At 43.9% G+C, this 11106-nt stretch overlaps 1 protein-coding gene and 1 pseudogene across 1 annotated transcript in view; one reads left to right on the forward strand and one right to left on the reverse strand.

Moving 5' to 3' along the window:
- The window catches only part of LOC134949888 (cytochrome P450 2A11-like), a 90156-nt gene extending 79299 nt beyond the window's left edge, over positions 1-10857 (reverse strand). Inside the window, exons 1-2 of the mRNA XM_063938585.1 lie at positions 10828-10857; positions 9638-9800 (exon numbers count right to left, since the gene is read on the reverse strand). Of these exons, the coding sequence (XP_063794655.1) occupies positions 9638-9800; positions 10828-10857 (193 nt within the window). The remainder of the gene's footprint in view (positions 1-9637; positions 9801-10827) is intronic.
- Positions 6557-6675, forward strand: LOC134950132 (5S ribosomal RNA; annotated as a pseudogene).
- Positions 10858-11106: the final 249 nt, after the last annotated feature.

The raw sequence follows: 11106 nt of genomic DNA on the forward strand, positions 1-11106 counted from the left end.
GCATTGAGATATGAATTTGCCCTTGTGTGAATACAGACCAATTATCCCACTGGGTGGAGAAGTGGCATTACAAGTCAGCAAACACTGAAGTTGCAGTGTAAAGAACTTACACAAAGGTTATTTGCAAATATTGGCCCTCATTCCGAGTTGTTCGCTCGTTCTTTTTCATCGCATTGCAGCGATTTTCAGCAAACTGCGCATGCGCAATGTTCACACTGCGATTGCGCCAAGTAAATTTGCTAAGAAGTTTGGTATTTTACTCACGGCATTACAAGGTTTTTTCTTCGTTCTGGTGATCGGAGTGTGATTGACAGGAAGTGGGTGTTTCTGGGCGGAAACTGGCCGTTTTATGGGAGTGTGTGAAAAAACGCTGCCGTTTCTGGGAAAAACGCGGGAGTGGCTGAAGAAACGGGGGAGTGTCTGGGCGAACGCTGGGTGTGTTTGTGACGTCAAACCAGGAACGACAAGCACTGAACTGATCGCAGTGGCAGAGTAAGTGTCGAGCTACTCAGAAACTGCACAGAAAAATCTTTTTGCAATATTGCGAATACTTCGTTCGCAATTCTGCTAAGCTAAGATACACTCCCAGAGGGCGGCGGCTTAGCGTGTGTAATGCTGCGAAAAGCGGCTAGCGAGCGAACAACTCGGAATGAGGGCCATGGTGTGCCATGAGAAATTAAGAGTCATGGAGGCACACAGTTCACGGGTAAAATATTAGCTGATACCATATGAGACATAATTTGATTCTCATTACAGGTTAGGATATCATGTTTATCTGTCATTGTGATATTCATTTGATAATTTAACTGAATATGTGATTTGATCAGGGCCGGTGCAAGGCTTCTCGGCACCCTAGGCAAAACTTCTGCCTGCTGGCCTCCCCCCCCACCCCTCACACTACCCACACCCACCCGCCCCTCAGGTAAAAGTGTGGCAGTGGCTTCTTAGAAGTTCCACAGCTGTCAAAAAGAGACCGTCCCCTAAAGAAAAAATATGTAAAAAAAAAAGCACACTTACTGACACAGATTCCGCTGACACAAACACACTGACACAGATACTCTACCACTACTTACTGACACAGAGATCACTTGTTGGCACATACATACTTACTGACAAACACCCCCTAACTGACATATACACTAGTTACTGGCAGATACCTCTTACTGACACAGATGCCCCTTACTGACAAATACCCCTGACATAGACAACAGTTATTGGCACATACATACCCAGACATACCTTACTGACACAAATTTACTGACACCGATACTTACTGACATATATACGCTTTACTGACACACACACACTACTTAAAGATATACAGTACACCCAGTACTGACACCACTTACTGGCATGTACATAGACACACCTTGCTGACAAAGATACAACTTACTGACACACACTACACAGACACCACTTACCAACACAAACGCTTACTGACACACACACACACACACACACACACACACACACACACACACACACACTACTTACTCACACACTACTTATTGACACACACACACACACACACACACACACACACACACACCACACTAATTACTAACACACACACACACACACACACACACACACACACACACCACTTACTGACACAAACACACACAGACAGCACTTACTGACACAAATGCACATACTACACAGACACCACTTACTGACACACACACACACACACACACACCACTCACTGACATAAATGCACACAGACACCACTTACTGGCACACACACTAACTACACAGACACCACTTACTGATGCAAACACACACACACCACTTACTGACACAAATGCACATAGACACCACTTACTGACACACACACACACACACACACACGCACGCACGCACACACGCACACACACACACCCTACATAGACACCACTTACTGACACACACACCCTACATAGACACCACCTACTGACAAGAATGCAGACACCACTTACTGACACACAGACACCATTACTTACACAAACACCACTTACTGACACAAATGCACACAGACACCACTTACTGACACAAACAGACACCACTTACTAACACAAATGCACACAGACACCACTTACTGACACAAACATACTAAACAGACACCAATTGCTGACTCAAGGTGATGTCAGCCCTCTTTGCCATCCACGGACCCGGCTGTCATCTTCTCAGGGCAGCCTCCTCTTCCATGCCCAGGTGTTGGTCCTTCTGGCAGGCGGGGGCTGGGTTCTCTGGGACACCCACTTATATTGCAGCGGAGTGGGAACAGGAAGGAGCTGGTAGTGGTAACAAGATGCACGAGGGAGGGGGAGGCAGCGGGTAACAAATGGGAGCGGGAATCCAATTGCGGGGGGAGGAGGGGGGAGCTGGTGACAACATGCAGGAGGCCAGGAGCCATTTGTGGGATCGTGCGAAGGAAGGAGGGGGGAAGCGGATAACAATATGCAGGAGCCGATCGCAGGGGGTGGGAGTGGGTAACAAGATGCAGGAGGGGGGGGGCGCGGTGGGTAACATTCGGCAATACAATCACGGGGGGGAGCGGGTAACATTCAGTGGAGCCCAATCGCAGGGGGGGAGCGGGCAACATGACGTGGGAGCCAATCGCGGGGGGAGCTGCCAGCTGGTAATTTATTCAGTGTGCGGTGCCGCCCTCCAGTGGTCGCCGCCCATAGGCAGCTGCCTAAAGCTGCCTAGTGGTAGCGCCGGCCCTGGATTTCATTGTTACAACCGTTAACTAAGAGTAATAGAAACACATTTAATAAGTGAAATACTAGTTGAAAAATTATAAGGTAAAAGTTAAATTACCTTACAGCCAAAAATGCAATTTTGATTTGCAGTAATGATACATGATACTTAACTGAATGTGTAATCCAACTGCAACAACTGATTGATTGAAATCTATTATCAAGTTTTACCCCTCCATTCCAGATCCCAATGCAGATATGAGAACAAGCTGCAATTTGGAGACTAAGTAGTTATACAGGAAATACTTCAGAAAAAGTTCTTGAACCCTGATTCACAAGTCTGTGGCAAGTTCTATTGATTGCATCTCTCAGCAAAGTGGCAAATAAGGACACTGGGATACAAGAAGGTTTCAAAGGAAATATTATCCAATCGTTGTACTGTACCATGCATAGATGCAGTTTAATAGGCTCAAGATCTGACAAGGATCTTTGGGGATGTATAATGTGTTCTGCTATGATAACAGTGATTATTGTGTCCCCCGTCTGGTCATTAATAATTGATCCAGTAAAGTATGACAATTGCCAGACCTGTACATACGCAGGGAATACCACTGACAGTAGAGCTAAGAGAGAGCTCTTTAAGCCGTGGCTAAACTCTTTTTTGGGGCAGTACTGATGGTATAATGGTTAGCATTACTGCCTCACAGCACTGAGGTCATGGGTTCGATTCCCTCCATGGCCCTAACTGTGTGGAGTTTGTATATTCTCCCCGTACTTGCGTGGGTTTCCTCCGGGTACTCTGGTTTCCTTCCACAATCCAAAAATATATATACTAGTAGGTTAATTGTCTCCCAACAAAAATTAACCCTAGGGTGTGTACATGTGGTAGGGAATATAGATTGTAAGCTCCACTGGGGCAGGGACTGATGTGAATGGACAAATATTCTCTGTAAAGCGCTGCGGAATATGTGTGCGCTATATAAATAACTGGTAATAATAAATAATAAATTCATTTTGTACAGGCACACTACAAAGCAGATAATTGGAGAGAGACTGCGCTCACTGGGATGGGGGGTTAGTGCTGCTAGGCCTAGAGGTGTCCTACCTCCGTACTAATGTTAAGCAATGGTGAGGTCAGCGCACTTGTGGGAGAGAAGGAATGTGAGAGAAAGGGTGAAGATGGTAAAGGATGGAGAAAGAAGGGATGAAGGAAAATGGGAAGAAAGTGATGTGACAATTTGATGTAATAATATTTGCCCAAGTCTGTGACTCTGTGCCCGTAACGCTGGGCGAAGTCACAGGCACAGATCTGGCCAGGAACAGTCCCCTCCCTCTCTCCGCCCAGTCCCCTCCCCATCTCCGCCCAGTCCCCTGTCTCACTTCTCCCCGTACACTCTCTCTGGTGACACAGCAGCCGCTGACTGTGAGCGGAACTCACACTACCCGCCTCACAGACTAGCGTCTGCTGCAGAGTTCAGGGGGACATGCTGAGCACTGGCAGCTGCTCTCGCCCCCCCTCCCACCCGCGGCATCCACCCGTCACTTACCCGCGGTCGCGAGTGAAAGGGGGCGTGGCTTCGCGGAAGGGGGCGTGGCTTCGTGGAAGGGGCGTGGTTTCGCGTCCTGACCCCCGTTTTCGGCACAACTCGCCCCCCTCCCACCCGCGGCAACCACCCGCATCTGCCCCCCACCCGCGGCATCCACCCGTCACTTACCCGCGGTCGCGGGTGAAAAGGGGGCGTGGCTTCACAGAAGGGGCGTGGCTTCGCGTCCCGACTCCCGTTTTCGGCACAAATCGCCCCCCCTCCCACCCGCGGCAACCAATTAAATAATTTTGTGCCCTGAACGGGCTTGTTCACTTCCGGGTTAGAGGGGTGACCCGGAAGTGAACAAGCCCGTTCAGGGCGAAACGCGTTTTCCACGGGGGGGACCACACACGGAGTGAACCTTCAGCTCCTGCACGGGCACCTGACGATGCCCTGACCTGCCTCTCTATTTCCAATTTTGGTGACCGTAAGCCCACTGCTGTTCTGTGTACAACGTGCACAGACATAGGAAAAAGATACAGCAGCGCCTGGGATCAACAGAGCATACAATATAGCACAATTAGTCAATTAATTACACATGCAAATATAAGTCACCGAGTGTCAAATCAATCCAACCCAATCAATAATGCACATAAAATGTTTTAATATAACACAATAGAATTGTATTTAAAATATACTGTGCACAGTATTAAATTGGAAAGATGCTTTGAAAAAGCCAAAAGAGAGAGCATATAAAACATAAACATAAAAATGTGTCCACTATTGAACACAGTAGTATAGCATGTATAATATCACAGACCTGTCTCAGTTAGAAAATGTGATCATTAAGAAACACTGTTGCGCAATTTAACTTGAAACAATGACTATGAGAACAGTGTATAGTCCTCAACAATGTATAGTAATAAGTAAGTTCGGACAGATATCTCAGTTCATCAAGTCCATATATATAAATAATAATAATGAGTAATGTTCTTGTTAAATGATGTTCATGCAGAGGAAAAATAAATATGAATACTTGTTCTCTGAAACATATACGTGTGGCGTCCCACCGTATTGTTACCTGGTGAGTAATAAAAATGGAACCGATGGTCAGATTAACCACACCTCGTGTGGCTGCTGAATAGATAGAAAATATCGAGACCGCTGATCCCTGGTTAATTAACAAAGGGAAAGGTGCGAATACTGAACGCCAGACTGCGCTGGCCTGAGAGATCACCTTATGACGTTCTCACCGGAGATTCCGTCCCATAGATAGTGCTGATGATGGCCGCCAGACCGCGCTGGCCCGAAGGATCGCCTCACACCGCTCTCACCGGCGGACCCGTCCTGAGGCGAGGAGGAGTCAAGCTGGAATTAGACACCTCACGTCGACCCACCGGGTCAGATGGAAACGATGAGGCCGATGTGCTGCAGCGGAGATCGGCTTGCTGTGTCTCATAAGCACCGATCTGAGCTTACGTATCGGTTCAGACCTCTGGATGTCAGACAAGAGGTTTTGCATGTATCAGGTGTCCCAGGTGGGAACAATGAGGAGGAGTCCTAACGCGTTTGCTGCACAGACAGCAACACCTTATTTGCATTTATTAACATGCTTTGTTAGACCATTGTATTAGACCTGTATAGCACACATACAGATCTCTGTCATAGCGCTGGTGACCGCAAGCTCACTGCGGTTCTGTGGACATTGTGCACAGACAGCAACACTTGATGTGCATTTATTAATTTGCTTTTTTCTACTATATGTGATCAGACCTGTGTAGCACACTTACAGTTCATTTGTTATAGTGCTACTACCTATAAGCTAAACTTATACTGTATACAATCTTCCTCTCATCCCTTTTCTTCTTTCTTGATTTTCTAAAACAAATATCTGGTAATTAGTTTATATTGGTATGCTGAGCTTTTACCAGCAGAGGCCAGTATATTGTCACAAAATTATTTCATTTACTGTGATCCTCAGCACGTGTTTTTGAATTACTACATTTATCCTAGGATGTATGATGATTATTGATGTGACTTTTCAAATTTATGTTCAAAATATCATGAGGATTTCACTGATAATTGAATCATATATTTCATACCCCTTGTTCACACTTTACTATTTTTTTCGTGGACTCTCATCTGCGATTCGCGGAGCACAATACCACAGATGTGGGATTTGATGAGCTGTGTCTAACGCAGAAAGCAGACCCACCCATTTGTACTGTACTAATTCATCTCTTTCCTTGTGTATACTGTTTTCAGTTTCTTTCATTCCTCTCTCTCTCTTTTCTCTTTCTTCTATTTTCTTATTAGGTGCACTCTCATTGGTGCACTGGCATGTAAATTCTCTACTATCATACCACGCTGCCAATGCCCGATCTCGTCCGATCTTGGAAGCCAAACAGCGTTGGGCCGGGTTAGTACCGGGATAGGAGACTTCCTGCGAATACCCGGTGTTGTAAAGCAGGGATTATTTCCCTCCCCATGTGAGTTGCGACGCCAACAGCAGTATCACCACTAACTCTTATTTCCCTCTCTTCATTTGAGACTTACGACCAATTTGTGTAATTCTTTGTGGCTTACGTTAGGAAGACAGGTCCTGTTTAATGCAGGAGACCATCCATCTTTGAATTAAGTAGCCCTAGTGGGACGTACTTATCAAATAATTCTTATGACCACTCCTTGGTTCCATCAATACAGATATTCTGTACTGGTCAGGGGAAATGGGGGTAAGACGAACCAATGTCTACAACCATTCCATTCACATTTGTGATTAAACAGACCAGAACATTTTTAAAATTGTTATCTACACACTTCTTTTCTCTTATATGGATCAGCTATATGGGTACTTACATTATAAATGTCAACATTAAAAGTTATGTTTTAAGTTTTTCTCTTTATATGGTATAGGAATTTTCCTTTCTTTCTAAGAGTGCGCCCACACAAGAGCCTTCTTTTTCTCCCCTTTTTTCTAGCATGTGTCCAAGCGTTTGCAGGGAGGGTTCCTGATGTCAAATACCGTCCCGGACAGGCTGAAGTGATCGCAGCGGCTGAGTAAGTCCTGGGCAGGGCAGAGACTTCACAAGATCTGTTTGTATAGCTCTGCTACACATGTGTTCGCACACTTGCACAGCTAAATTACCCTCCCCCTGTAGGCGGTGACTATCTGATCGCAGCAGTGCAAAAATCGTCTGCTAGCGATCAGCTCTGAATTACCCCCATTGTTACATCATGTACTAAGCCACTTGGAAACAAAAGATTCCTTCGCAAGAATCCTATTTGTGGATTACAGCTCGGCATTTAGCACTGTCATACCGATATCCTTAGTGATTAAATTGTCAGAATTAGGCCTTGACAATTTTGTATGTAGATGGATATTAGATTTTTTAACAAATAGGCCACAGACTGCTAGAATAGACCCATCTTTATCGAGTGAAATCTTGATAGGTACCATAAGGGTGTGTGTTGAGCCCATTGTTGTACCATTGTTTACTCGTAATTGTGTATCTGGCGTTGATTTAGTCTGCATAGTTAAACTCGAAGACGACATTGCTATTATTCACAATATTAAAAATAACAATGAAACTGAATATAGATCTGAGGTCGCTAAGTTGGAAAAATGGAGCCATGAAAGTAACTTGATTTTGAATGTGAAAAAAACAAGGAAATTATAGTGGATTTCAAGAAATCAAGTATAGAGGAATATTGCCTACTGGTCCTGAATGGACAGAATGTGGAGGTAGTAGATTATTTTGGCAAGCGCAAATCTCTTGAAAGGGTGTTTAAAATGATGGGTAAAGTGATTGGCTTATGCTTACCGAGTATTCAAGAGGTATATTAAAAAAGATTCTTTACAAGGCACATTCCATACTAGGAGATGTGGCTCATCGAAATCATGAAATCTTTGTTATGTTGCCATCACATAAAAGATACAGATCTTTTTTATGTCGTACTAGCAGATTTACATGTAGTTTTTTCCAAAAGCGGTAAATATGTTAAATTGTATGTTTGTTCTTAAATAAGCCTAAGGTGACTTTTTTTTTCTAAGTTTTATATGGCTCTGATGATTGCACATGTAATTTTTTTCATTGACTATTCATGTAAGTGAGATGTTGATGACAATTAAATTGGATTGGATTGGATGAAGATTTTAGCAAAGGACAGCTCTCCAGGTAATAGCTGTCCTTTGCAATGGTAGGACGTCAGGGATTAGGACCCTGGAGCCCTTCTGCGCATGCGTTGAGTGATGCATGTGCCACGTCGGGTGCTGAGAGGGATCTGATTGGATCCCTCACAGGGGAAAACGTGGAAAAAAGCCCATAGGCTTCTATAGATTAATTCCTCATCCATGCTCCAGAATGTATTGCATGCCAGAGTTTAGGACATATAAGAAAAGCAGGCAAAACTCTGAAAAAGGCATTTCGGATGATGGCACAATAATCCTTGATGCATCCTGCCCCTTGTATACACTCATATTTCATAGGATTATATTGATCCCAATTGGAGTGGACTCTAATAATATGTCAGTGACTGTTTTTCTTATGCTATTTTTCATTTAGAGTAGTTTACTCCTACACCCATACATATGTTCCCAACTGGAGTCAATACTCTTCACCATTTCAATGAAAGTTAATGCAGTAAATGTAAAAGCCTATGAAGTGCAGGCATTGGTGACATTTAATTTAGCATTTTTTTAACACTCAATTTTTTTCTACTAATACTACACTTTTATTTTATTAACACCTTTCACCTGTTCAACTTTAATACATAGATTTTTGCTTCTTTCTTATTAACACTCACTAACACTGTAGCTTTTCACTGGTGTTATGCCTTGGGTTGACTGGCACTCACTTTCTTGTTGGGGTCCAGCGCCATAGCCTAAAACTTAGTGTTAGGCACTCACCAGAAATGAGGTCACCTAAACGCAGGTTGGTGGGCTAGGTTTTTTTGGGGGCCAAAAAGTATACCAAGACCTGTGAATTTGCTCTATGTTGGATTGCAGAGTTTATTATAATTATTCTGACTAGCAGTACTTGGTTTTGTGGCATCTGCATCGGCACTATATTCTCTTTCATTGGTGATTTCCCGGTGAGTCTGACCGATGTTTTAAAGTAGAAATCATTTAAATGTTAAACCATCTTGGTTTTGAATAAGTTTTTAGATCATTTTTTTTGACCCGGCCATGCTTCCAAGGATTTGGCCACAACCCAACAGTACCCACTAGTCTCCTACGGGATATTTATGAAAATTAAACTACACAAAACTATGCAGAAATATTTATTTTACTAGATATGTACTGTCATTGTGATTTGTCCATCTTAAAAAAGGAAAACTAGTTAGTTTTTACTTTTTCGCTATGGTTTTGGGAACCTCCTGGATACAGAGTATTCAATGTATTAATTAGCATTATTTGGACAGATTACTCACCATACTCCTTGTTGTAATAATTGAAGCAAGGCATGTCTCCTCGACCTAAAAAATCATCACCTCTGTCTACAAGGATTTCTCTCACAGATCTGTATCCACTGACCACAATGACCGGACGGGTCCCCAGGTAAATGGTGAACACCTCACCGTATTTCTCTCTTAACTGAAATTAAGTTGTGAATTTTGTTAGGTCAATTTTGCACTGATTATCCCACCCAAAATACTTGTTTGATTTAGAGTAGACATTTGCATGGACAGCTGTCATTTACTTTTGGTTCTAAAACCATCTTCATGTTTTGGTATTGGGTTGGGTTTTGCAAAAAAAGCCACATGTTTTGTATCTGGGTTTACAGTAATTAAAAATTGTCAAAACAATTTTATATTTAACATACAGTATGCACAGTATAACTATTAGAAACATATACAGTAGAATTATTCATAGCATTATATTACTATATAAACATAAAATGTAATCTACAGTATAACTATATAGCAGAAAATTCTAAATCTTACATATACTGTACTGTATACAGTAGAACTACAGTGAGTTCAAAAAGTTCCTCCATAGGGAGGTGCAGCTTAGGGGGTGTCCGAGAAAGACATGGGTTCCTTGTGCTCCTGGCTGGTGTCTGCTTAAATCCGAGCTATCTCATTCTCTGGGGTTCACCTAGACTCTTGATCACTGTTAGCTTACTTGCTGACACCTGGAGCTACCCAGCGAACTGTTACTCAGAGCCAGGGGGTAACCTCCTGTGTCCCTGCAGGTTGTGGCCTCCCTGATCTACTGAAGACAAGGGCTTGATTTTGGATGTGGCCCACCAGTTCAGTTTGCTTTGTCTCTAGCCTGTGACTGTGGTTAGGCACTCTTACCCTACCTGCTGCCATCTGCCTGCCAGCCATCTGTGCTGCCTACCATTGACCAAAACACCCTGCACCCAGATGCCCTGAGTGCCACGGCTCTTGAATCTCCGTCCAGCTCTCTCACAGAACTTCTTGGCCAGTATCAGGATACCCTCCAGCTTCCCTTACCTCTTCCAGCAAGCCTCATGAACCATCTCCTTCTAGGTCAGTATGTCTTGGCCAGCCCCTGGATGCTGTGGCCATTGGCAGATCTGCGCCCGTTGCCTCTGGCAGATCCACTACCAGATGCCATTTTGACCACATCATACCCCTACAGGTATTGTTCTTACCTGTGGATCTTGTTCTGGTCTTCTCTCCATGCAGGAGTCCACTGCTAAAACTCCTAAAGAAGGGAGTGGTGATAGTTCCCAACATTTTACCAGGGATGCCAAGTCTGCTCAACTCAGGGATCCTACCTCACTTTCCCTGGACATCTTGAATAAAGATGGCTCCCCATTCCTGCTCCGTCTATCAATGAGGATATTCTGACTCTCCATTCCCTTATGATGGCGTTTAAGGACTCTCTGGATAAACAAATTGCCTCCGTTAAATCTAATATCTTGACTCCA

This window comes from Pseudophryne corroboree, chromosome 8 (genome assembly GCF_028390025.1).
Source record: "Pseudophryne corroboree isolate aPseCor3 chromosome 8, aPseCor3.hap2, whole genome shotgun sequence".
Taxonomy (NCBI): domain Eukaryota; kingdom Metazoa; phylum Chordata; class Amphibia; order Anura; family Myobatrachidae; genus Pseudophryne; species Pseudophryne corroboree.